Genomic DNA, 23,916 nt, shown 5'->3' with positions numbered 1-23,916 from the left:
TGACGATAAAGCGGCGTCGTCCTCCCCCGCCATTCTTCCATCTCTAACCACCCTCACCATGAACACAACAGCACCATCCAGCGGGATCGAGCTTATCGAACCAACACGCAATGTTATTCACAGCGACGATGCTCTAGATGTCCCATCCGAAGGCGTCAGCTACGCTTACCCTGAAGGCGGCCGCGAAGCATGGCTCTGCCTTCTCGGCTCAGCCTTGATCATGTTCCCCTCATTCGGCTTCCAAACAGCAAGTCAGTGCACGGTCGCCCCCGTTCCATCTCTCCTACTGACATTCCATCGTAGTTGGATCCGTTCAAGACTACCTGGTCCTGCATCAACTGTCCGCCTACACTGTCAGCCAAGTCGGCTGGATAACCGCCGTGCTTGTCTTCCTAACTCTCTTCATCGGCGTGCAAATCGGTCCCCTCTTCGACCGTTACGGCCCCCGCCTCCTCCTCCTAATCGGTTCAATCGGAAGCTTCCTCTCCTATCTCCTGCTCGCCGAATGTAGTGAGTATTGGCACTTCATGCTCTGCCTCGGTGTCTTTGGCGGGTCCGCAGCCGCAATCGTAACAACGGTTTCAATAGCCGTCCTCAGCCACTGGTTCTTTCGCCGAAGAGCTCTCGCTTCAGGCCTCTGCATGGCTGGCTCCTCCCTGGGCGGTGCAATTCTCCCCCTATTGCTCCGACACCTCTTCCCGACATACGGCTGGAAATGGTCCATGCGTACCATCGCATTCATCGCGTTGGCATGCTACACCCTCGGGATCTTCCTCGTCAAAGGTCGCCTCCCGCCGAGCCCGCTCTCTCGCTCAACAATCGACATCCGCGCCTTCAAATCCGCCCGTCTATCCTTCCTCGCCGCAGCTGTCTTCTCCTTCGAGTTCATCATCTTTGGGTGTGCGGCGCTCTTGCCGACATACGTCCGCTACGCGAACTTCCCGCAGTCAACGCAGTTCTATTCGCTGACGATCCTGAATTCAATGAGTGCGCTTGGCCGTATCGTCCCGGGTTTCCTGGCAGACTTGTTCGGCCGATTTAACGTCCTCCTGTCTCTTGTTTTCCTCACATTGCTGGTAATGAGCTGTCTCTGGATCCCACTCGGCTCATCCTCCCAGGCAACCCTGTACACAGTCCTCGCCATCTTCGGATTCGGTTCCGGTGGGTGGATTTCGCTTACCCCGGTTTGTGCGGGGCAGCTTTGTCGCACGGAGGAGTATGGGACGTTTTACAGCACGGTTTATGCGGTTGCGGCGTTTGCGGTGCTGGTTACTGTTCCGGTTGGCGGGGAGTTGGTTGTTAGCGCGGCGCCGAGTGTACTTGTGGGCTTTTATGCCGCGGTCTTGGGGGTTGGTGTAGTTTTTGTTGTGTTGGCGAGGTGGGCGGTTTTGGGGTGGCAGTGGAGGTGGAGAGTTAAGGTCTGAGATGAAGCAGTGAATGTTCTTGGGACGGTGGAAGAGCGAGAATGAATGCGGATTCGAAGGTGCTCTGCCCTAGGGATCGAGATTTGCCTATCATGAAACGGACTCGTTAGTTTCACGGTGTCCCATGTGAGGAGTGGCTAGAGAGACTCCCTTGCCCGAAAGACTACCACTTCCATCTCATAGCTCTCTGATTTTTGGCGATGTCTATGATGCGCCCCGTACATCTGAATTCTATTCGAGATGGGAATAGGCGTCACGGTCTGGTCGGTTTCCGTTGCTTGAGCGCGACGTGTTCGGTAGCAGGGGTCGGGGTAATCGAAGAGGAGTAATGGGAATGAGATTCATTTGAGCCGTTGAATAGATGTACCCGTCTGTGAGCTATAATAAGTTTGGAGTCCGTGAGCATCTGGGTCAAGCGGCGCCAGCAGTGAGTCTTGCCAGTACCTCCAGCCGAGCGCGGTGTTGGCTGAGATGGAGCGCGTGAGTCAAGGAGGGGAAACTTCGAAGAATCTCCTCAGACCGAGTGAGACATCAGCAGTGTCATTTAGACAAAAAGGTTAAGCGAGGTCAAAAGCGAAGAGCACGAAGTGGTGGGAGGCATTTCTCACTTCAAGGCCCTCTGCAGGCAGTAACACACCCGCTCCCATCTGAGCCTCTTCATCTTCTTTACCCGTCCACCCCATTAATAACGAGATATCTCAACTTCTGTAAGCAAAGCATTGTGAACAGTCTCCCACACAACAGTATGGCCGCTATCACTGTTATCGATCCCGCTGGGACCGTCATTCTCGTTGTTCGCAACCCCGATCCTCCCTTCGCCATCATGGAACGTGATGTTCAACCTTCCCCCAACACCGCCCCTCCTGTTTGCTCCTCGACTGCACAATCTCCCGAATCGACCGAGACCGGCAACCCCCACACACCCGCAGAACTGCGTTTCCGAGTATCCGCGAAGTGTCTCGCCCATGCCTCATCCGTCTTCGACAAGATGTTGAATGGCGACTGGAAAGAGAGCCACGAGCTGATGTTGAATGGCACCATCGAGATTCCAGTTCAAGACTGCAGTGTGGATGCTTTACGCCTGATTCTTCACATCTGCCACGGGCAGTTCGATGAAGTGCCTTATGCACTGGATGTAGAGATGGTCGCAAAGTTTGCGGTCATCGCAGACTACTACAACTTTCAGCACATGAGGTTCTTCACTAGACTGTGGCTCCCAGAGTTCGATTGCTGGAACGATGATGATGCAGGCTTCGAGAACAATGATATGCGAACAATCCTTATGGTCCTGTGGATCAGGTACTTTTCCCAGCAGCCCAAGGGATTCGAGTTCGTTACTTCCGTGGCCATGGGACGGAGCTGTGGTCGCGTCTCTGCCCTTGGGCTCCCCATTCCAGGCAGGATTATCGGTAAGATTAGCTCCAAGTGATTGAGCCGATTATGTCTAATTCTACATAAGATGAGATGAATGAGCGGAGAATCAACAAAATTCGCGACCATTTTCAGACCCTCCGAGGATTCCGCCAAACCCTTCTCAACGACGACACCGACGATAAGAATACCTGCACCTTCAAATGTCGCTCTCTGACCCTTGGTGCTTTGATGAAGCAAGCGCACAACCTTCATCTGTCGGATCCCGAGCCTACCCCTCCATTCGAAAACCTCAAGTACCGCACATTCGGGTACTTGGCTGACATCGATGAGAGGTGGGCAGAGTATGTCCCTGAAGAAGGGCCGAACAAGGAGGACAAATACACCTACTGTGACCACGAGTGTAGGAAGTTCAATTATGGTGGCATTGCTGCATATTTTGAGAGCTTCACTAGTATTGAAGGGCTATCATTAGAAACTTACATAGCTTAGACCAAATTGTTTATTCCCCTCTTCATGGCCAAGGCTACCTTTACCTAAATCCAACCAGATGAGGCATATGTACTTGGTTTGCAATGTTATCTTAATCTCGAAATCATAACCATACGGGCTCTATATCTTTGGTATCAGGTTTGACTTGAAGCGTGAGAATCAACTCCTCATATTCTCGCTGGTTCTGTACCAATAAAGACCTTAATCCTGGGTTTACCAAAACTTTACTCCAAGTTATTTCATCTTCCACAGACCTGCCAAATAATTCTTTTCGCTGTTCGTAGTCAGTTTAATTGCAGGTATCCTCTGTCTGGATCTATGTGAGTAGTGGTTTCTACCTGCCGTCCTCCTACGTGAGTTTACGCATATCTCTAATCAACTGAACAAGCACAGAGCCGTACACATGAAAGCTCGCCCATTTGCCTTTTTCCCCGCTCCTTGCATAGCGCGTGGAGACACGTTGCCGAATTTCGGTCAATTGGGCCTCCAGGCTGGGTTCGGCTTATTCCACATTGGGTTGTGTCTGGACGCAGACCTGGAGTGATCCATGACTTCACCAGTCACTCAGATAATGGCTCTGAGTAGAGACCCTTGATTCATGCCGCAGCCCCAAGCCTTCCAGCATCCCAGGAGTACGCAATACGGTCAGTGTAGGTTTCGCTTGTACCGTGATGAACACCCCAGAACCCGGGCTTATGGTGCTAATATGGTGGTAAATCATCCTGAAAGACTCTATATCTTAATCTATGTAATGTCTAAAGGCTGTCAGGCTACAGCCTTCTCTTCGTGAGTTCTCGACTGGATATACCATGTCTGTTGTTTCCCCTCTAGCTTGCTTTACATCGACCGCACACGCGTCATATAGCATTCAGATGTCATAGGCCCGACCGTCAGACTGAAATATAAATTCTGGTACCCTACGTGACCTTCTTCGATGAAGTTTTTCGGCTTCTTGACTAACAGGAAGAAAAGTCTGCACAAAGACTGAGTCCCTAGAGTATTCTCTGCTGCGTCAAACAAGAGCCTTTCTTCTGTACAGGGGCATATAAAAGCTCTACAAGATGATTATTTTCAATCCTTCCTACACAGAATGTCCAGTCGCAGCCCACGCGCCTCACCGTCGCTGCCAGAACCTGTATTATTAAGGCCGGCTGTCATGCTCGCAGTTGAACGGCGAGGAACGGCTCAACGCACCCGTGGACAGACGATATGACGTCCACCTTAACCTGCACATTCACCTCGTCGGAGAATGGCGTCTGCTGATAGGCTACAACAGATTCAATCCGCTGGATGCGAAGGAGACATTCACTGTAAAGGTTTCAGGTATTGACAGGTGAATGTGCAAGGCTCCCCAAGATATTTCTACCGCTACCTCTTTTCCTTTGCCTCTTCTTCCCTTCTACCTCTCATCTCCATCGAGACATTCTTGTCAATGTCGACGTTGGTATCTGCATCTACAATACTCGTGTACTTGTATCCATACCAAACTATCTCTCACTGCCTTCATTCTTCATTGCCTTCGAAATCATGCGCAGCACTCATATTCTTGACCCTGACTGGGATGTCATGATTGTCCTGCACGATCAAAACAGCCTGCATGACGATTACACCGGAAGCACCACGGCAGAGTCCACCACATCTAGCTTTGAGGCTTCCGAGGATGAAGAGCAGCCCGTCAGGCCCGCCGTCCAACCCGAGCGTGAGCCTGTGTATTTCCTAGTCTCAGCAAAGCATCTCGAACTGGGATCTCCTGTTTTTGCCTGCATGTTTGCCCCCACCTGCGAGGAGGGCAAAACTATTGGTAGCAGCGGCACCATCAGCTTTGATACCTATGGCTGGAACGCCGACGCGTTTAACTCGCTTCTCCTCATGCTTCACAGTCAGCCGCAGAAACTGCCTGCTCGGATGAACGCCAGTCAACTTCTCAAGCTCAGCGTGGTTGCAGACTTCTTCGATTGTCGAGAGCTGGTCGTGCACTATGCCAACGCTTCGGTCGACCTGCTGCTCACATCCCCAAGGTCCTGTTCCCGTGACGCAGCGACCTGGATGTGGCTCGGTTACTCTTCCGCCGCGCCGAAATCTTCAAGGAGTACACCGCGAAGTGGATGGCTGAAAGTCATGCACCCGTCGAGGTATTCAATACAGCTCTTCCCCTGCCGACCAAACTCGTCGACGCCCTTAACGCCGGTCACGAGCAGGCTATTGAGAGCATTATTGCTAGCCTTCATACTGCGCAGCAGTCTCTCCTCATTAACCCGCTCTGCACTTGGGAGTGTTGCGCTGCTATGCTTGGTGCCCTTGTATACCAGATGAACAGGAATGGTCTTCTCGTCCCTAGACCTCAGGCACCTTACTTGTGCATCTCGCATGCGGATCTCAAGCACACTGTTCTTGCGTTTACTACCCCTTCGGTCGAGTCTCTAACTCACACTGAACATTTCCATATCGCGAACCAGGCTCATGAGACTGTCGACGGCACTGCGGTCTTTCCCGCGATTACTCTTTCGGACGTTGTAGCGCTTTACAGCCCCGTCATTTGGGATATTGAAGGTCTTGAATTGGAGGAATGCATCGGTCAGTCATACTCTTTTCTCTTTGTATCAATGCCACTAACACTTACTCTTCAGTTGAACCATTTCGCCCCAATCCTATCCCCCGAGTCATACCCACGGATGACGAAAGTGAGAACCCCAGCGCCGATGATAGCGACAACGACCCTGAGGACTCCAGCGCTTATGATACCGACAACGACCCTGAGGACCCTAATCTGATTTTGGAGGTCGAACTCCTTGCTTTGCGCCAGCTGGCTTCTGCGTTGTTACGCCACTGTTTGCGGTTGATTGTCGTGTGCATTTTATTTCTCTCGATTCGACGTTGAACAGTTCTTGTCTTGGGATCATGTTTGGAATAAATATTGGAATGCGCTGAGAGACACAGACTGAGGCATCATAGGACCTGGATCGTGACCATGTAGTTAGACAAGACAGATAAGAGCATGAGAGACTTAGAGAATGTTAATTGAGCCCGGTAGCTCAGCCTGTAAGCGTTTGTATTCAACATCGAGGTTGTGTGTCCAGGTGGCTCCAGGTCACGCGAGAGATTTTTTCTCACTTTGCGTCGACTTCAAACACAGTTGGTGGCCATCTAACACATCCTTCCTCAATATTCACCTCCCTTTCCATCTTGTTCATCAGTCCGTTCATCATATCCATCCATCATCTCTCACTTTTTTACTCCCTCGACTTCCTTGTGTCTGCAACTCTACCCTGGCTGTCTTTCTTCAAAACCTAGTCTCTTCGCCGTCCTCCTATTCGCTTCTTAATCTCGCTTCTTCCATCTTCCAAAAAGTCCTCTTCTTATTCCCCAGTTGGCAATGACGACTCACATCATCACGCCTGAGGGCGAAGTCACCATCATACTCAGAGAACCGAACGCACCGTTTGCTCCGCTGCCTCCTGAGTCAGTGAAAGTCCCCGCCTTAGCTGCGAGTAACACACCAACCACCATCATCACCTTACCAAGCAGCACGACAGAGCAACATTCGACGGGTAAAGACTCCAGCGACACCGACGTGCACTTCTGCGTATCAGCTGCACACCTAATTCACGCCTCGCCGGTTTTCAAGAAAGTATTGAGCGGCGGATGGAAGGAAAGTGTGACATTCAAGGAAACTGGTACGGTTGAGATTGAAGCGCATGGATGGGATACCAACGCCTTTACAATCCTTATGCACATACTACATTGCCAGCCACAGAAGCTTCCCAAGCAAGGTGATCTGGAGCTAGCTGCAAAGGTCACAGTCCTAGCCGACTATTATGACTGCGCTGACACGGTGAGGTACTACATCGATCCGTGGATCCCGCGTCCATTGGACACTTTGCTAGAGGATGGCCGACGCGGTGCGTTGATCGGGTTGTGGGTGGCGTGGGCTCTGAGACGACCGACGAGCTTTACGAAGTGTTCTTCCCTTCTCATGAGTTCTGCGACGAGGTGTATTACAGCGCTTGGTCTTCCTCTACCACAGAAGATCATTGGTATGTTTCACCACACAGCATATGCACATGCAAAGAACACTGATATTTTTGCCACTTAGAGAAGCTAAACCAGGGACGTGACAACGCCCTCAGGGATACCATGTACGCTATTTTCGAGAAGCGGTTGGATCTGACTCTAAACGATCGCTGCACGGTGACCTGCCGCTCTATGACATGCCGCTCAATAATGCTCGGGGCACTGCTGATACATCTGCGAAACAATAATATTAACTTATTAAGGCTAGGCCCACACAACGATATCAGCTTGAAGGGGCTTGTCACATCCGTAAAGTCCATCAGAATTGCACAGTGGAGGGAGTATGTGAACTCAGATGGCCCCTTCACATGGCACAAATGTGCGCAATCAGACTTCACGAAGATTTTCAATGGCTTGACTTATCAGGTTGCAGGACTTGAGCTAAAGGATTTCAAATGGTGAGCTCTCTTCTCATTTCTTTCTTTTTCATCCTTTTCTCTGTCTCCTCTGCTTTCTGCTGTGATGTCCTATACTAACCATTTTCTCTCAGAGACCATCTGCTTCTTCCCCCGACGTCCAGGTACTCTGGTTGTGAAGCGCCGCACATACCAGCAACCTGTCCAGCGAATCCTCCCTGGTCACCGCACCATGACATCTGGAGCTCCTCGCTTACATGCCTCTTTCTTCCTGTCTTTTTCCCCATTTCATTTTCGCTTTCGGGGATGACAAAATCGTGTGGTATACTTAGCAATCAACACGTCCGCTAATCCCTTTTGCGTGTCTACTTCGCCTCCACGTAGGAATTACTGACGCCACTGAGGCCATGTCCACAATCCGAGCTTCCTTTCTCAATACTCTCTGGTCAATAGTACAAAGGACGAAGACTCCATGCAATAAGCAAATCTTACCCTTCAGCCTAGTTGCGCCATGCAACCGCCAACCCAAAAAAAGTCTTGGCCTCTGAAATCCCTCAAAGCGGCTTAGCGCTATTCGCTTGAGGTTTGAAGTTCTGCCTGCTGTCTTGGCCAGGGTAGTTTCTGCTTTCGGGCAGTTCGTATTCCGACAAACTTGAGGAGTCTGTAAATTTATTACTTCTTGTGGTTGGGGGTGGGCAATTGACATGGTAGCCAGGTCGAGAGGATGATGGCAGTGCAAGTTGAGTCGGGGAGAGGGGAGGAAGGAGGTTGAGATATAAAAACTCATCAATGTCCTAGTAAGTATGTATGTAAATCTGCAACAGATATCATCAAACTATTTTCAATATTGTTATTTCAATCTTCTTCAGAGATGAGGTTTTTCCTCCCACCCTCTGGTGTCGTTGCCCTTTCATGCCTCCCATATCAATCATTCGCGGCATCCCTCCACCCTACCATCCTCGCAGACACGAACCGGGATGGCCGTGTTGATGTCACCGGTGACACTGATCTAGCCAACAAAGCTACCTGGACATCCTCACGCGGTGCAATCTTTCTTCCGAATATCGGCGATGCGACCGGTCGGTGTGCGACCAACGATCTGAACGGGGTTCCTCTGAGTGATACCGAGTTGGCGGGCTGCAATGATTCGTCAGGGGATGTTCTCTTGACGCCGATTTATGTGGCGCCGATTCGGACTGTTCCGATGAGTGATCTTTCGGATGATGCGTATGGGTTTGTGTATGCGACGCGGGATGCTGCGTATGAGCGTGTTAGGTTGTTCTTGAGGGCCGATGAGAACTCGACGGAGTGGACACTGCTGGATCGGAAGTACAAGTTGCATGCGGATCAGTTACGAGAAGGACTTGTTCTTGGTATTGGCAGTCGCGAGTTGGTGAAGGATAGCAAGGTTTGGGATGGCGGTGTGCTCGTGCAAATCGAGGTGTATGATGGACAGAGCTCAGGAAGCGACGTGGTTGCGCTCAAGCTTGCTCCGGTTCTCACGCACCACCATCTCCAACAAGTCGATACCCTCGTCAGCGTAACCACGAACAGCTCTGCACAGCAGCTATTCCTCTCCGATCTCAGCGAGAGCCATAGACAGGCTAAAATTGAGAATCCTCTGTACCTCTTCAATGGCTCCGACGATATCTGGGCTCAGGATTTCTTTGAACCAGCCTACGCCAGTATGCCTGGGCCAGATGGACCGATCGCGATTCGCATCATGCTCCGCTCCGCCCAGTCTACTCGGACCGCCGGTCGACAAGTCTTTGAACAACTCCGCGGCAAAGGTGTTGGAGTTTTCCAGCCTACTCCTGGGTTTGGCCTTGAAGAGATCAACTCTTTCGGAAATGTTGAAACCATGCCTCCATACATTTCAAAGTCGGGCGTTCGATATCCCGCTGGTCGCATTATTACCGGAAAACACTTCGATCGGTTACCAGCCGAGTCCATGTTAACCTTCCTTAACAGCCAGGGGGCTCAGGCACCACTTATCCTGGAAGCCGGTTGGCTTCTGATTGGCCACGTCGACGAGTTCGTTCAGTTTCTTCCGTTCGATAACGAGCTCGGCTGGACTATTGCGGTCGCAGATACGAATGTTGGAATGGAGCTCCTCGAAGATGTAAGTGGCAATGGCCACGGCGGTGTTCGTGCTGTCTCGTTCAACCGGACGGCGATCATGGGTGGCTACGGTAGCCCAGACCCCGAGGATTCCACGATCACAATTGACGACCTGCTCGCGAATGAAACTTTCCGCGATATCAACAAGTACTCTCAGCGGCATATTGATGCAAATCTCCAGATTCTGCTCTCCGAGGTGGACTTGCCTCTGGACCAGATTATCCGGGTACCAACTCTCTTCCGATCATCATTCTGGGAGATCCCTGATTTCCCCAGCCCACTGCCGCCACGCGTGTCCCCACTGCTACCTGGGGAGTTTCAGGTGATGTCGTTCTGGCCGGCGTCGATTAATGGAGTGGTTCTGGGACAGCACTATGTGTCGCCGAAGCCGTGGGGCCCGATAATCGACAGTGAAGATGTGCTGGAGAGAGCTGTGCGAACGGCATACGCGAGGGCGAACATGAGTATTAGTTTCGTGGATGATTATCTCTCGCATCACGTCAACGGTGGTGAGGTTCATTGCGGATCGAACACTTTGAGAGCGACCAACGTTGAGTGGTGGCTGTGACGGCAATTCCTGGTGTTTTTCGTTGTGGCAGTGAGCTAGTAAGTGTATAGGAGCCTCGGGACTCAAGCGGGCAAGGAAGCTTTAGAGCAGAAACAACGGTGCTTCCTTGAATATTTCATCCCAGGTAAACATTCTCCGTTCAGTGGCTTCCAGGGCGGAGGCTCGGGTCTCCGCCCATAGTTGTCGAAGAAAGACGGCAGCATCCCGCATGCAGAGCGTCCCTAATTCAGCAGTCATTTCGTATAAACCGGCGCAAATGTACTCAAAGTCGTTACTGTCATGCCTGAAAACAACGCTCTGTACGCCTGCTATGGCTAGAGGCCAGAACACAAATTTCCAGTATGCTTCGTTATTTAGGGGTTGGTTTTTCATCGCGAACAAGGACCGTAGCGAGTGCATCAAGGATTCGTATGCGGCTGCCTCAATCGAGTATCTGGCTTCGGTAGTCAATATGACGTCCACGAGGGGCTCCCGCATCGCATCCATACAGGCGAATGCCTCCATGGCGTATATCACAATCGCTGATCGATAGCAATTTGCGAATAAGGCTTGATTGGGTGTTTGAAGTTTGCTATCAGGATCGGGCTTGGGGCTTGCGTTGTCACAGAGCTGCTCCTGGGCAACATCGGTACTGCTTGTGTACGTAAGTGTAAAATCGAGCTCGGTCAGAATGTGAGATAGGGTGAATGGCGCGTGTTGATGAAGCGGGCCTGTGGTGCAGTGGCGTGTTGCCCTGGCCAGGTTGGTCATGATGATCGTTCGTACGAGGTGCGGTGGGATGGGTGTTGCGGTTGGGATGACATCGTAATCCAGCTGAGGCAAGAGTTCCAGGTACGCAGTATGCCACCTGATGGTATCGACATTCAGTTTCTGCACCGGACTTGTTGTGGTTGACATTGCGTCCACAATGAGAAGGTTGGAGAGCATGAAGGCCGAATCAACATGGTACCGGAGAACGGTCTTCCAGCCCCCGAAATGGTCAACCAATTTCTTGAACCCTTCTAGGTGTATCCTCCATTGACCGTACGCCGCTCGTTGCAACTGCATGGGTTAGAGCCGTGGATCACCCCAGGTGGTAATTCTAACCTGAGTAAACAGAAGCATCATAACACCAGCCAGAATTGTAAGATTTGGCTTCTTTGTATTTTTCGAGAGCGCCTCGTTCAGACTGCTCAGTGCCGAGGCATAGTATCGGCAAAATTTTGCCTCTTCAGAGTCGGAGCCGCGTGGCCTTGGAGCTACCACCTCTTCGGTCAATCCCGAATTTTGCGGATACAACCCTCCAAAACGACGCTGGACCATGCGGTGGAACGCGCTGATGGCGACATATACGTGGTTCAAGTATGCTGGCGCTATAGCGGCGGACTCAAGGGACCACCGAAGTGGATTGGTTGGGGAATCAGTGACAACAAGATCAGGAGCCACTCGCTCATTATCTAGAAAGTGTTAGCTTATTACTCGAGCTCAGGATATGGAAGCCATAACAGTAATTGATTTCTCTGGCCACTATTGCATCAAGCGATGACTCCGCCACTGTGCTCACCGCGGATCCAGGCGCAGCGAGAAGGTCGACCATAAATGCTGATACGCACAGTTAACACTGCGAATCAATATGAAGGGCATACGAAAGTATGCTCATACATTGAGCTGCGCGTTTCTTTCCTGGAAATTCCTTAAGATTCTGTGGCTTCTTCCACCGCAGCGGCCTCGTCGGGCCATATCCTGGGCAGGCAACCCCTTTTGCAGCGCATTTTGCACACCCAGGAGTCTCGGACCCACAACGCACGCGCCTCTCGCGACATCCCCAGCATTGAGGTCCAAGAATGAGCTTTTGAGCCGCGGATGGCTGGGCCATGCTGTTTGTGGAGGTGGAGGGGAGGTTCAGTTACACAGAAGCGAGGGACCACCTGGAAGTCACGTGCCGGTCATGTGCACCTCTCCTGCCAGTTCCGGTTCAACTCGGTGTTTGTGTTAATTTCGTCACCCAATGCTGTACGAGCTGGGGAAAATCTCTTTTTGACTTGGTGAGCTTGACCTTGCCAGCTCAGAAAGTCAATATCGGGATGTGGCTGAGTGTCGCTGCGCCGGTGCCTGATCCCCGGTCCGGAGTATATATTTACGAGCCTCCCCCACGATGAATACGAGCAGAGCGACACAACTATCTCCTTTCCTGTGATACCACCCCGGTTCAATCCATTTTCACACGACGCCCAAACAGCCAGATGGACAAACTCAGGCGTCTTATTTCGCAGAGACCACCCTCAAAATGCGAGGAAAAACCACAAGAGAAACCCAAAGTCCAGCAGATCACCACTGAACTGCCCACTAGAGCTTCCTCCTCTGCCAATCCACCCCGCCTTCTGCTGATCGGTGCCGGGTCCAGAGGCGCAACTCTTGCTCGTGCAATCTCTGAGGCGACAAATGGCAACCTCGTTGCGGTTGCGGATCCGGATCCAGAACGCCGGAAACACATCGGTCGGCGTTATGTCTGGATGAAGGCAGGAGCAGCAGCGGGTCAAGAGTTTGACGGGTGGAAAGACTTTCTAGAATGGGAGCTGGTGCGGCGCCAGGCGGAGAGCGAAAACGAGAAGACCGAGTCGAAAGAGACAGGATGGAATATTGATGCAGCTGTCATTTGTACACCTGACCACACACACCGGGAGATTGTCACAGCGCTGGCTCCGCTTGGGCTTCACATTATGTGCGAGAAACCGCTGGCAGCGTCGCTGAATGACTGTCTCGATATCGCCCAGAGTCTCGGTGTCGGCTTTCGCCCAGGCGACGACGGAGAATACGTAGGACTCTTTGCTATCGGCCATGTTATGCGGTATGCGCCGATACACCGGATGATCAGGAAGCTGATCTGCGAGGATGATGCCATCGGTGACATTATTTCGATCGAACATACCGAAACTGTCGGATGGTGGCATTTCGCGCACAGCTACGTTAGGTGAGGCTCGTTCCTCTGATGGCTCACGGCTAACAAGACCAGAGGAAACTGGCGGAACGAAATCACCTCCGGACCATCCCTTCTGACCAAGTCGTGCCATGACATCGATTTTCTAATGTGGCTAATGTGCTCGCCCACAGAAAATCGACCTGCTCATCTTCCATCCCGGGTAACAGCATTCGGAGACCTGAACCACTTTCGTCGCGCTCGGAAACCTCCTGCTGCGGGAACCGCGACCAACTGTCTCTCTTGCCCAGCGGAGACCACCTGTCATTATTCAGCGCAGCAAATCTACAATACGAACTCACTCAAAGCCGGACTACCCGGGTGGCCGGTGAACGTGGTTGTGCCGGAGATTGAGGACCTCATCACAGAAAAGGACGGATACCGTGAAGCCGAAAAAGTGCTCATGCAGAGGCTAGAACAGGACTATACCTCGGACACGCCGAAGGAGGTTATAGATCAGAAGCAATGGTACGGGCGATGCGTCTACGAATCGGACAACAACGTCTGCGACGACCAAACCGTCCACATAGCCTGGGACGACGTCCCTCTTGCCTCCGACGGCTCATTGATCGGTCAAACCGCCAAAAGCGCAACCTTCCACATGACGGCCTTCGGCGATGGTATCTGCGTCAAGCGAACCAAGATCCATGGCACAAAGGGCGAGCTCGAGTACAATGGTCAGTACGCTCGGCGCGTCGACTTTAGAACAGGAATTGTCGAGAATTTGAGCCCACCGCTCAGGCTGGGCGGACATAAGGGGGGAGACCATGGCCTTATGAAACAGTTTGTGATGGCGATAGACGCAGTCAAAAATGAGGGGATGAGTGTGCAGCAGGCGCAGAAGGTGTTTCTTGCTTGTAGTGTGGAGGATATTATTCGCAGTCATGCGATGGTGTTTGCGGCCGAGGAGGCGAGAAAGACGAGGTCTACTGTCGATTGGGAGGAGTGGTGGAGGGTGAATGTTCTTAAATCGGATACCAATGACCGATACTGATCATGGTGACGATTCGGAGACCATTGTCCGAAGTGTTCCCTGATGGAGCTGTGGTTGATGATGTATCCTGGCTATCTCGCATCTTGTGTAAACCTGCTTGCACACCCACAGACTACGCTTAGAGTAAGAGATGCTCTGTCTCAGGATCAGCAAGGCTTGTACTACCACACAGTATATCGATCGCTATTACTGGCTGATCAAAGCTTGATTGGATCTCGATCTGGAAGTACAAAAGTGGGGTGCATGATGATTGATGATTTGTAATGCGAGCAAACATGAGGTCATCACGACTCTATCCCCACCTCCCCTCAACCACTGCACCCTCCCTCAACCACTGCACCCTCAGCTCACCCTCAACCTAACTCTATATAAACCCATAACAACCCATTCAATCCTTGAAACACACCGACTCCAAAGCAAAATACATCAAAATGGCCCCCAAAATCTTCATCACAGGCATAACCGGCTACATCGGCGGCGACGCCTTCCACGTCCTCGAAAAGGCCCACCCGGACCACGAATTCTCCGCCCTGATTCGCACAGAAGAGAAGGCGAAATACGTTAAAGATCTCTACCCAAATGTCCGTGCTGTGATTGGTGATCTGGAGGACTCGGAGAAGATTGAGAAGGAGGCTGCTTGGGCGGATGTTGTTCTTCGTATGTTTCCTCACCTACTTATCATCTGATATCGTCCGGATAGGAGGAGTTTGTGATGTATAAGTTGGAAAATGCGTGTCAACCAGAGATTTAGATACCGCTGATGCATCCGACCATGTCGGCGCCGCGAATGCCATCGCCAAGGGCCTTATCGCCGGGCATAGTTCCGAGAGACCAGGGTACTGGCTGCATACCGGTGGAACCGGGATCCTGACATATTTCGACTCGGAGGTTAAGAAAGTTCACGGCGAGCACGATGATAAAGTCTTCAACGACCTAGAGGGCGTATCTGAACTGACAAATCTCCCCGCTGAGGCCTTCCACCGAAATGTCGATGAGATTGTTATCAAGACAGGCACTGAGAATTCCGACAGTGTCAAGACTGTCATTGTTTGCCCGCCGACAATCTACGGACGTGGACGGGGGCCCGTCAGTCTTCGCGGTAGACAGGTGTATGAACTCGCGAATTTCATCTTGAAGGAGAGGTACACGCCTGTTATTGGGAAGGGGCTGGCACGGTGGAATAATGTGCATGTTTATGATCTCTCACGGCTGTTTGCATTGCTTGTTGAGGCTGCGACGGATCCGAGTAAGAAGGATGATAAGGAGATCTGGGGAGAGAAGGGGTATTTCCTTGCAGAGAACGGGGAGCATGTTTGGGGGGATCTGGCGAAGCTTGTTGGTACGCAGGCACATAAGTTGGGGTATTTGAAGGAGGAGCCGCAGGTTAAGAAGCTGTCGCTGGATGAGGCGATTGATTCGCCGGCCGGCTTTGAGGCTGCGAGTTGGGGGTGGAATTCCCGTGGTGAGGCGAGGAGGGGGAAGAGGGTGCTGGGGTGGACGCCGCAGGAGAGGGGTATTGAAGCGGAGGTGGAGGATATCCTGAAGAGTGAGGCGCAGAGGTTAGGATTCTAGGCGTCGGATTGCTGAGCGAAAGCTGTATTTTAATTCAGCAATGTGTATGCGGTCATGAGCATCTATGATATCTGGCATGCGGAACCTTGCATTACGACCCAGCGGTTAATTTTGTAGACCAGGCCACCTACTGCTCCACTCATCACCAATCATCGTCGTCACTACTATCATCATCTTCACTACTACTACTACTCGCCTCCTCTCCTTCAGAGTCCTCACCACTGTGGGTGTCCGCCTCATCGTCCTCGGTAGCAGTATCCGCACCTTCCTCTCCATCTTCATCTAGAGAAACACTCTCAGTCCCCAATCCACCAAAGCCATCACCGCGATGATCGCTATCATCAGTATGGTACTCCTGATCATCAGAGTCTTCGTACGTCCCACGACCATCCAAATTCTCGATCCACCTATCAATCAGCGATGCTGGGCTCGGCAGCATTGCTCGACGCAGATTCCGCGGAAAGACCGCGCCCCAAGGGGTGATGTATTCTGATTCTGACCGATTGTCGTCGAAGTGTGTAGAGCCAGAGAAGTAATTTCCTCTCAGGACGGTATAATCGCAGCCAAGCTGCTGCTCCGCCTGCCGTTGCCAGTAGCGCAGGGTCTTCGCGGTCTGACGGGGATGGTAATCATCCAAGTCCTCAAAGACGAATATGCAGAGTCGGGGTGGGCGGTTGCGACGGTATACCCTGTGCCAGTCTCGCTCATCTGTGTGCCCCGCAATCAGGAGAGACCGATCCTCCGGCTCCGCAATCACGGTGGGCTGCGCACTGTGCCAGATCTTCAAGAAGCTTTCCGAGGGCTGTCGCTTGCCAACTTGGTACGTGCTGAATATCTCATGGAATGCCTTGTCACAGCTCGGCATGGTAACGGATTCCCACTCCAGCTCGCCCCGTCCGGTTGGAGAGTAGTCGAGCCGGTGGTGCCATCGCCTTATTGCCTCTTGAAGGGTTTCCGATGCTGACAACTCTTCACGAAAATCACGGAGCTCCTCTAACAATCTGTCAACGGACACTAGCCTTGCGCCTGCCCCATAGAGCTCTTCCCAGCTTGTAAAGGTTGCAGGCTGTGCGCGGCTGAATAGTTCCGACATGCTATCCTCGGTAATGGCCACAAATATCAGCCTCCTTGTCGGCTGCCAGTTAAGATCGAGATAGACGTAGACTTCGAGTTGCATGTATATTCGCGTTTCTGATTCGGGTACTGGTTGCCTATTGTATCTCTCCCCTGTCCAATTTTCTCTGATCCTATCCAGCACAGATTCACTGGAAAAGACTAAAGGTCGGTGCTCAAGCAACTCCCAAAGCAATCGTGCAAACCGCTTTGCATGATCTGGATGTTCAAAGTTATCGAAAATGTCCGCTATATTTGCCGCCGTGATAAGGAGGCCTCCTCCAGAGTCCAAGACTCGTCTTGCATCACGAAACCAGCCATTGTTGAATTTAATGACGTCCATTACCTCCTCACTGATGGTTTCTGGGGTCTCAAGGTGAGGAGTCATGGTCATCATCTCAAGAGCTTCTGATATGTCCGACACGGTGGGTGCGATGTTTTCTCGGCGAAGTCGAGGGTCAAATGCCATCATCGATTCTAGCCTCTCGTGGATATCAAGTCGATAGATATCCAATCCCCAGTCAAAGATACAGTCAAGAAGTAACACGAGCTTCAGGGCATCCTGTTTCCCTGAGACGTCACCACTCCATACGTTATAAATATTCTGCAGATGTTAGCGTGTTCCCAAAGCTGCAAGGCTAGTATTAAGCCCTGCCTGATCAAGGGGCTTCGCCCGTTTCAACGTACATATGCATCCTTATCATTTTGGCCCCGCTCCATGGTACCAACATATAGCTTCCAAATCTGGGCCTTGAAGCTGACAAGCCACACTCTCGGTAGCCTGGTGTGGGCCTGCACGCTCGATGAGCTCTCGATAAGTTGTTTTTGCGTGCGCAGCATCTCGTACGCCGGAAGTGCCATTTGCCGTTCAATGTCCTCCAAGCTGTCCGGTGCCTTTGCTCTTTTCGCTTCGAGAACAAGAAAGGGGAAAAGCGTGTCGTTATCATCATCCGAGTGGGTGCCCTCTTTGACGAAAATGTCAGGTTTGATCACCGCACCTACCCGTTTCCGCGGGTCTGTTCTGGCTGGTGCGTCGAGGATCTTGGTCATTTTGGGCCCGTTGGATAGTCCTACGACCAGATCTGGCCGAAGCCCTTTTGGGACTCGGCATGCCAATTTTGGATCGTACCGAATCAACTTACCATACTGGTTCGTGAAGACCCGATCCTTTCGATGGGCAGTTCTGTGGGGCAGTTATGAGCTAGATCTTCTCTTTCCTGGATCCATCGAGCCTTGCTTACTTACTCCAAGGACGAGCTGGGGCAGTCACATTTGTCTCGTTTGAGTCGTCGTGCTCGAAGATCATCCCATCTTTTACCGCCTCCATCGCCAACGGGAAACTCAAAGTCCGCTCGCCATAGGCGTTTATCGCATTTGGAACTGTACAGGGAGTAGATAAACAAGTCAGCATTGAAACAGATGGAATAAATGGTAAGGCTTACCATTTGTGGTACTCAGTGAGTGGTTCCAGAATCTTCGCTTCGACCTCCTGTCGCCAACCCTCCTCATTTTGCTCCCTTTCCAAACACCACCGGACTGCCCTCAGAATTTTCTTCGTTCGTTCAAGGGTGACGCTTGAGCTGCGCTGGACGTTTTCCTCGTATGTGGCGTTTCCGATCGTCCGTACAGCTTCAAATTCCCGCCGGAGGCTCGAGGGGCGAACATCGTCAATAAGATGAAAACGTATGTTCAGCTCCTTCATCAGTCTTTTCAGGGTTGTTCGTTTTTCTGCATGTTCCTGGTTTGGAACTGGCGCTACCGGTGGCATGATGAGCCTGTGGCAGGACTTCTGGTAACAAGATCTCCAAAAAGGGGAGAAAAGGGGAGGCGAGCGCGTCGCAACTGTTGTGCTTGATGTGTGATCCATCTGTCTGGACCTATTCCTCCCTTGGTATAACTACCTGCAACTAACAGCAACGATGCCAGGTTTTTGACAGGGATCAGGATCCCGTGGTCAGCTCTGGGATTCGCGCTCTGCTGAACTGACTGAGCATCATCATCAACAATCGCCAAAAGATAGAATGGGTATAAAGTCATTGCAACTCAAGGACGATGCTGACGAAGACAAGATCGAGTGGCTGAGGTTAGAAGTCGGGTGGAACGGCGTCATGGTGGGGGGGTATCCCATGGAGCGGGCGTGGCTTGCGGCTCCTGTCCATGCTTTCGAGCTGGCAAGGCATGGCGGTTCTATGCTGAGGGACTCAAACGACTTAGATAACCTGCGATGAGTGAGTGAAGGATGCGAGATGAAGATGAGAGGCTAAATAGCGGGTGGTCGATGTTCAATTCACCCCGAGGAAGGAACTAACTACCCATGCCGGGCACCGGCTTCCGCCACCTGGGCACACCCACCTCCAGACCTCAATAACAGCCCCTTCCATCACCTTAACCCCAATAGCCAATTAAAGGAATCCGATGAGAAATCCTAAATCGATCAGTAATCCAAATCCCGCCCAATAGAATGCGCCCTTCAAGCAAGCCAAGAGATCCCGCCAGGCAGATACGCCCGTGCCTGTCGCCCAAGACCACCCAGTGCATCAGCTCCAGTCTCTAATTGACCAGTTTGTAGTCGTTGACCTCATTGAAAGGCATCATGAGTCAATTCCCCATCCAAAATAGGACATATGCGCCTCGAGAAATACGGTCGTGTGCACGTTGCCGACTACAAGGTCCAGCACAGGACCTCGTATTTGCAGGCTGTGGCGCTGGCTGGATTTCTTGGGAGCTTCTTGGGAGCTTGTTATACTAGAAGTGGTTCTCGTATCCCACATTATGTAGAGCAAGTAGAATGAACCCCGCACGCTGCTCTGGACGTATATAAAGAACCACGACCTCAAGGACCTCACGATCTGCAGCATTATCAACAATTCAACTCAGACCGTATCTCCCTCAATCAACAAACCACCACCTAAACAAGAAAGCAAACGGCATAACCATAACCATGGCCTTGTCATTCGACCCAAACGCCCCCTTCATCCCTACGTCCCGAATCGACCACGTCGGAATCACGGCCCCCACCGAGGAATTCGAGTCCCTTGTAGCCTTCTACCTCGCCGCCCTCGCACCCCTCAAATACAAAGAAATCATGCGTGTCCCCGGTGCTGTCGGGCTAGGCGACCAAGTCCCTGACTTCTGGATCTCCGAAACAAAAAGCACAGACAAGCAGAATGTGCATTTTGCTTTTGTTTCCGATGGTATGTTGCATTCTATTTATTTCTACGGAGGATATATATTTCTCGGGTGGTACAGAGCGCGGTATGCAAGGGATACATAACACGGCTAACTGGAATGAGTAGATCGTGCAACAGTAGATGCGTTCCACGAGGCTGCGCTTGCAGCGGGGGCAAAGGATAATGGGGCACCTGGGGTCAGGGCGGAGTATCATGAGAATTACTATGCGGCGTTTATTAGGGATCCGAGGGGCAATAATGTTGAGATTGTGAGTTTCTTCTGCTGGGGTTCTGGTGCTGCGCTGACAGTGGATAGGTGTGCCATTTGCCTGTTAAGGAGTAGATGGTCCGGAGTAGTGGTTTCCATGGAGTTGCATAGGGTGATCGGTGTGTTGTGGCTGGAGTGCTACTGGTGTTGCGGGAGTTATACGGGGGGCTGTAGGCCCAGTGTAGGGTAGATAGGGAAGCCGTCTTTAAGTCTGATAGGAAAACAGCTTTGCTTCAAGCTCATCTACATCCTGAAACTCCAGATAGTAAAGCATTCCTTGAAGAGGGAAAACTGTCCCGATGTTCAGCCAAGGCAGTGGGCACGGGCCGAGTCCGCGCAGCCAGCGGCAGGTGGGCCAGGTGGGACTGAGGGATATTTTGTGCTTGCAGGAGCATTAAGATGATGAACGGTGAGCGACAGGGGCATTCGTCATTTCCAGCCTACGAGGATCTCGGGAAGGCGACCGAAACAGAATCGGGAAGCCGAGAAACGGAGATCTTGTAACTTGTTCGCTTAAGTCGGTAAAAAGTGTAGCCTGGTTGAAGTGAGGTGAGAGTGAAACCTCGGCAGCTGAAGCAGGGAAGTTTCAGAATGTGACGCAGATCACGTGATGAAGCCACCCACACCCCCTACGTCACACCAGGGCCGGAGAGATTGGGTCGCGTGGGCACTGTCCAATCCTGGCTCTGCCTGTGCTCTCCACCCATGGAACGGTTACAGCCTCTAGTCTACAACAAGTAAGGATGACCGTATTGGAAAGATAACCTGAACGAATGAAAGAGATCAAAGTTACGGAGATGTCCGCCAGGAATCTGCTGATGGGGCCAGGAAACCACCACCGCCCGCTAACAAAAATTTCCTCTCTCCTCTTAAGGGCTGAGCTTCCCACGCTTTTCACTGCTGGTGTCTGCTTAATCCACGGAACGACCAGACGACCACTCTGTACACTGGACCATGCCCCTGCGGTAGCCCCCATAGCACCATCTCCGATCCGTCACCATAGTTAGCGATAGCGACAGCTAGCCCAAGCGACCTCCGACCACCGCCCACGCAGCTTATCGTTAACCACCCAACAGTACACCTGGATACCACCCTAGCGACAACTCCCCCGCAGCTTTGAACCACCATGTCGTCCACCGTCCGCAAGGACGCCACCCAATGGGACCCCTCCGCGCCAACCCACGAAAGCACCATAGAAGGCGGCCCCGGTAAAGACGCCGCCGACGCTGTCCTCGAAACCCTAGGCTACACCCCCGAACTCTCGCGCAACCGCTCAACATGGAACGTCGTCTTCATGTCCTTCATCCTCGCCTCCGTACCCTATGGCCTGTGCACCACCTACCAATACGCCCTTGCCGGCGGCGGCCCCACTAACATCATCTGGGGCTGGGTCCTCGTATCGCTGATTATCCTGTGTGTAGCCGCCTCTTTGGCTGAGATTACCTCGGTTTTTCCCACCGCAGGTGGTGTTTACTACCAGACCTTTGTCCTGAGTCCGATTTGGTGTCGGAGAATTAGCAGCTGGGTGTGCGGTTGGGCCTATGTCACCGGCCAGATCATGATCACCCTAGCCGTGAACTTTGGAACAGCTCAATTCTTCATTGCGTGCCTGGATGTGTTCCAAGACGCCGACGGCGTAGGCATCACTGCCAACTGGGAGGCATGGCACACCTATGTGATTTTCCTCGCTGTGACAATCGTCTGCCATGCTATCCCCGCCTTTGGAAACCGGTGGCTCCCGTGGTTAGAGGTACGAGAATAGAATCGCGCGTTACCCCCATCTTTTTTGTGTGCTGATTACCTTCAAGACCTTTGCAATCTTCTGGACTCTCGCGGGCGTCGTCGCAATCGACATCTGCCTGCTCGTCCTCGCGCGCAACGGCCGCCGATCCGGAAAATGGGTTTTCGGCCACTTCGAGCCCCAAACGGGCTGGCCAGACGGCTGGTCCTTCTGTATCGGTCTCCTCCAAGCAGCCTACGCGACCTCTTCCACCGGAATGATCATCACGTACGTTTCCCTTTTCCCAGCAACCCCCCAGATCCACAACTAACCCGACTATCTCTGCAGAATGTGCGAAGAAGTCCGCCAGCCCGCCGTGCAAGTCCCCAAAGCCATGGTCGGCACGATCGTGATAAACCTCATCGCAGGCCTCGTCTTCCTCATCCCCGTCTGCTTCGTCATGCCCAACCTCACCGAGCTCGCGGCCCTCGCCTCCGGCCAACCCGTCCCCTCCATCTTCCTCTCCGCAATCGGCAACTCCGTCGGCGCCTTCCTCCTCCTCCTCCCGCTCATAATCCTCGGCTTCATCTGCGGCATTGGCTGCGTAACCGCAACATCCCGCTGCACCTGGGCGTTTGCGCGCGACGGCGCAATCCCCGGATCGCAGTGGTGGCGGACAATCAACAAGAAACTTGACGTACCCTTTAACGCGATGATGCTGGGCATGGTGATCGAGTTGCTCTTCGGGTTGATTTTCTTCGGGAGCACTGCGGCGTATAGCGCGTTTTCCGGGGTAGGCGTTATCCTGCTGACGCTGAGCTATGCGTGTCCGATTGCGGTGTCGTTGATTCTGCGGAAACGCGAGGATATTCGCCATGGCAGCTTTGATTTGGGCGCCCTCGGGGCGTTTTGTAATGTTGTTGCGTTGCGTGCGTATTCCCGCCTCCCCTAGTGGTTTTGTTCTCGGCTTTGAGAAACACAGCATATGACGGGTTTGGATGATGCATGCTAATATGGTGTTTAGTCTGGACCTGCCTTGCCGTCCCCCTCTTCAGCATGCCCACGTACATGGAAGTGACCACCGAAACAATGAATTACGCCTCCGTCGTGCTGGTGGGCTTTGTTGCGATCTCGGCAATCTGGTACTGGGTTTGGGGGCATAGCAATTATGCGGGCCCGCCGAGTGATGCTATTGATCCGGAGGTTGATAGCACGCCCAGCCAGACGGCTGCGGCGCCGGCGGGGAAGAATATCTAGATTCGCTGTTGATGTTGATGACAGGCTGATGTTTAGATTTGTGAAGTGCGGATGCAGATGCATATGATCTACTGTCGCGATGCGATGGCAAATGGTGTAAATAAGACTAACGTGTGAATAGATGCAGATTATACATATCATATTCGAGAGTCGTGGCTTTCTCATTTGCTTGTAAGCGTTTCATTGTAAAATTAGAAATGTTCGCCATGAGGCTCGAGCCAAGGCGACATCCCCGGTTCAAAACGACGTAGATGCTGGAGATGTCATTTTAGCGGTACGTACTGGTTCTAGCGGACGTTCGATCCGATTCGCCTCGCCAGGGGACGCTGAGCATGACGGAGACCTTTTTACGTTCAGCGGCGGAATTCTCGTGTCATTTTCATATCGTGGTTGTTGTGCATTGGATTCCTGGTGCTCCATGACCTGATGATGAACTATCATCCCCTGTCCAAGCGGATTGGCA

At 52.2% G+C, this 23,916-nt stretch overlaps 13 protein-coding genes across 13 annotated transcripts; 9 read left to right on the top strand and 4 right to left on the bottom strand.

Annotated features, from left to right (window-relative positions):
* Positions 1–57: 57 nt before the first annotated feature.
* BJY04DRAFT_53941 (putative MFS monocarboxylate transporter) lies at positions 58–1,797 on the top strand (the record flags this gene model as incomplete). Its single annotated transcript, XM_073720593.1, has 2 exons — positions 58–251; positions 304–1,797. Coding segments are annotated over 2 exons (1,315 nt in total), but the record flags the coding sequence as incomplete, so codon positions are not given.
* A 372-nt stretch (positions 1,798–2,169) lies between these two features.
* Positions 2,170–3,287, top strand: BJY04DRAFT_217829 (BTB/POZ domain-containing protein; the record flags this gene model as incomplete). Its single annotated transcript, XM_073716151.1, has 2 exons — positions 2,170–2,833; positions 2,884–3,287. 2 exons carry the CDS (start codon positions 2,170–2,172, stop codon positions 3,285–3,287), a joined length of 1,068 nt encoding a protein of 355 aa, XP_073571577.1.
* Positions 3,288–4,814: 1,527 nt separating this feature from the next.
* On the top strand, positions 4,815–6,165 carry BJY04DRAFT_217828 (uncharacterized protein; the record flags this gene model as incomplete). The annotated part of the gene is made up of 3 exons (XM_073716150.1): positions 4,815–5,376; positions 5,433–5,861; positions 5,915–6,165. The coding sequence occupies 3 exons, from the start codon at positions 4,815–4,817 to the stop codon at positions 6,163–6,165; spliced, it is 1,242 nt and encodes a 413-aa protein (XP_073571576.1).
* A 495-nt stretch (positions 6,166–6,660) lies between these two features.
* BJY04DRAFT_217827 (BTB/POZ domain-containing protein) lies at positions 6,661–7,760 on the top strand (the record flags this gene model as incomplete). Its single annotated transcript, XM_073716149.1, has 2 exons — positions 6,661–7,321; positions 7,381–7,760. The coding sequence occupies 2 exons, from the start codon at positions 6,661–6,663 to the stop codon at positions 7,758–7,760; spliced, it is 1,041 nt and encodes a 346-aa protein (XP_073571575.1).
* An 825-nt stretch (positions 7,761–8,585) lies between these two features.
* BJY04DRAFT_217826 (protein-arginine deiminase domain-containing protein) lies at positions 8,586–10,403 on the top strand (the record flags this gene model as incomplete). Its single annotated transcript, XM_073716148.1, has 1 exon — positions 8,586–10,403. One exon carries the CDS (start codon positions 8,586–8,588, stop codon positions 10,401–10,403), a length of 1,818 nt encoding a protein of 605 aa, XP_073571574.1.
* Positions 10,404–10,484: 81 nt separating this feature from the next.
* BJY04DRAFT_207265 (Zn(II)2Cys6 transcription factor) lies at positions 10,485–12,258 on the bottom strand (the record flags this gene model as incomplete). Its single annotated transcript, XM_073713836.1, has 3 exons — positions 10,485–11,444; positions 11,490–11,839; positions 12,045–12,258. 3 exons carry the CDS (start codon positions 12,256–12,258, stop codon positions 10,485–10,487), a joined length of 1,524 nt encoding a protein of 507 aa, XP_073571573.1.
* Positions 12,259–12,529: 271 nt separating this feature from the next.
* On the bottom strand, positions 12,530–12,984 carry BJY04DRAFT_188076 (uncharacterized protein). Its single transcript, XM_073711160.1, has one exon. It carries the CDS (start codon positions 12,874–12,876, stop codon positions 12,592–12,594), a length of 285 nt encoding a protein of 94 aa, XP_073571572.1. The 5' UTR covers positions 12,877–12,984; the 3' UTR covers positions 12,530–12,591.
* A 194-nt stretch (positions 12,985–13,178) lies between these two features.
* BJY04DRAFT_188075 (uncharacterized protein) lies at positions 13,179–14,592 on the top strand. The gene is made up of 2 exons (XM_073711159.1): positions 13,179–13,353; positions 13,396–14,592. The coding sequence occupies exons 1-2, from the start codon at positions 13,226–13,228 to the stop codon at positions 14,351–14,353; spliced, it is 1,086 nt and encodes a 361-aa protein (XP_073571571.1). The 5' UTR covers positions 13,179–13,225; the 3' UTR covers positions 14,354–14,592.
* Positions 14,593–14,784: 192 nt separating this feature from the next.
* On the top strand, positions 14,785–15,925 carry BJY04DRAFT_217823 (uncharacterized protein; the record flags this gene model as incomplete). Its single annotated transcript, XM_073716147.1, has 2 exons — positions 14,785–15,010; positions 15,105–15,925. The coding sequence occupies 2 exons, from the start codon at positions 14,785–14,787 to the stop codon at positions 15,923–15,925; spliced, it is 1,047 nt and encodes a 348-aa protein (XP_073571570.1).
* On the bottom strand, positions 15,806–18,282 carry BJY04DRAFT_53912 (uncharacterized protein). Its single transcript, XM_073720592.1, has 2 exons — positions 17,726–18,282; positions 15,806–17,642 (listed from the first exon to the last, which is right to left on the bottom strand). The coding sequence occupies exons 1-2, from the start codon at positions 18,086–18,088 to the stop codon at positions 16,068–16,070; spliced, it is 1,938 nt and encodes a 645-aa protein (XP_073571569.1). The 5' UTR covers positions 18,089–18,282; the 3' UTR covers positions 15,806–16,067.
* On the bottom strand, positions 18,184–19,112 carry BJY04DRAFT_53899 (uncharacterized protein). The gene is made up of 2 exons (XM_073720591.1): positions 18,481–19,112; positions 18,184–18,418 (listed from the first exon to the last, which is right to left on the bottom strand). The coding sequence occupies exons 1-2, from the start codon at positions 18,903–18,905 to the stop codon at positions 18,280–18,282; spliced, it is 564 nt and encodes a 187-aa protein (XP_073571568.1). The 5' UTR covers positions 18,906–19,112; the 3' UTR covers positions 18,184–18,279.
* A 408-nt stretch (positions 19,113–19,520) lies between these two features.
* On the top strand, positions 19,521–21,017 carry BJY04DRAFT_188068 (VOC family protein). Its single transcript, XM_073711158.1, has 3 exons — positions 19,521–20,232; positions 20,335–20,477; positions 20,525–21,017. The coding sequence occupies exons 1-3, from the start codon at positions 19,980–19,982 to the stop codon at positions 20,549–20,551; spliced, it is 423 nt and encodes a 140-aa protein (XP_073571567.1). The 5' UTR covers positions 19,521–19,979; the 3' UTR covers positions 20,552–21,017.
* Positions 21,018–21,301: 284 nt separating this feature from the next.
* BJY04DRAFT_188065 (putative amino acid permease) lies at positions 21,302–23,605 on the top strand. The gene is made up of 4 exons (XM_073711157.1): positions 21,302–22,226; positions 22,285–22,484; positions 22,545–23,125; positions 23,221–23,605. Exons 1-4 carry the CDS (start codon positions 21,603–21,605, stop codon positions 23,451–23,453), a joined length of 1,638 nt encoding a protein of 545 aa, XP_073571566.1. The 5' UTR covers positions 21,302–21,602; the 3' UTR covers positions 23,454–23,605.
* Positions 23,606–23,916: the final 311 nt, after the last annotated feature.

Source organism: Aspergillus karnatakaensis (assembly GCF_047715665.1).
Source record: "Aspergillus karnatakaensis strain CBS 102800 unplaced genomic scaffold BJY04scaffold_22, whole genome shotgun sequence".
In the NCBI taxonomy this organism is placed as follows: Eukaryota; Fungi; Ascomycota; class Eurotiomycetes; order Eurotiales; family Aspergillaceae; genus Aspergillus; species Aspergillus karnatakaensis.
This window is presented reverse-complemented; position numbering and strand designations above follow the sequence as displayed.

What these genes read in the sequence shown, in the direction of transcription:
- BJY04DRAFT_188076 (XM_073711160.1), bottom strand. Translation starts at nt 12,876, where the DNA reads ATGTGTTTCCGGCGTTCTGGATCCGGATCCGCAACCGCAACGAGGTTG.
- BJY04DRAFT_188075 (XM_073711159.1), top strand. Translation starts at nt 13,226, where the DNA reads ATGCGGTATGCGCCGATACACCGGATGATCAGGAAGCTGATCTGCGAG. An exon ending in TTCGCGCACAGCTACGTTAG is followed by an intron (nt 13,354 to 13,395) that starts GTGAGGCTCGTT and finishes TAACAAGACCAG; the next exon opens with AGGAAACTGGCGGAACGAAA.
- BJY04DRAFT_53912 (XM_073720592.1), bottom strand. Translation starts at nt 18,088, where the DNA reads ATGACCAAGATCCTCGACGCACCAGCCAGAACAGACCCGCGGAAACGG. An exon ending in AAAATGATAAGGATGCATAT is followed by an intron (nt 17,643 to 17,725) that starts GTACGTTGAAAC and finishes TAACATCTGCAG; the next exon opens with AATATTTATAACGTATGGAG.
- BJY04DRAFT_53899 (XM_073720591.1), bottom strand. Translation starts at nt 18,905, where the DNA reads ATGGATCACACATCAAGCACAACAGTTGCGACGCGCTCGCCTCCCCTT. An exon ending in CTCACTGAGTACCACAAATG is followed by an intron (nt 18,419 to 18,480) that starts GTAAGCCTTACC and finishes CTCCCTGTACAG; the next exon opens with TTCCAAATGCGATAAACGCC.
- BJY04DRAFT_188068 (XM_073711158.1), top strand. Translation starts at nt 19,980, where the DNA reads ATGGCCTTGTCATTCGACCCAAACGCCCCCTTCATCCCTACGTCCCGA. An exon ending in TTTTGCTTTTGTTTCCGATG is followed by an intron (nt 20,233 to 20,334) that starts GTATGTTGCATT and finishes TGGAATGAGTAG; the next exon opens with ATCGTGCAACAGTAGATGCG. An exon ending in GGGGCAATAATGTTGAGATT is followed by an intron (nt 20,478 to 20,524) that starts GTGAGTTTCTTC and finishes GACAGTGGATAG; the next exon opens with GTGTGCCATTTGCCTGTTAA.
- BJY04DRAFT_188065 (XM_073711157.1), top strand. Translation starts at nt 21,603, where the DNA reads ATGTCGTCCACCGTCCGCAAGGACGCCACCCAATGGGACCCCTCCGCG. An exon ending in GGTGGCTCCCGTGGTTAGAG is followed by an intron (nt 22,227 to 22,284) that starts GTACGAGAATAG and finishes ATTACCTTCAAG; the next exon opens with ACCTTTGCAATCTTCTGGAC. An exon ending in TCCACCGGAATGATCATCAC is followed by an intron (nt 22,485 to 22,544) that starts GTACGTTTCCCT and finishes CTATCTCTGCAG; the next exon opens with AATGTGCGAAGAAGTCCGCC.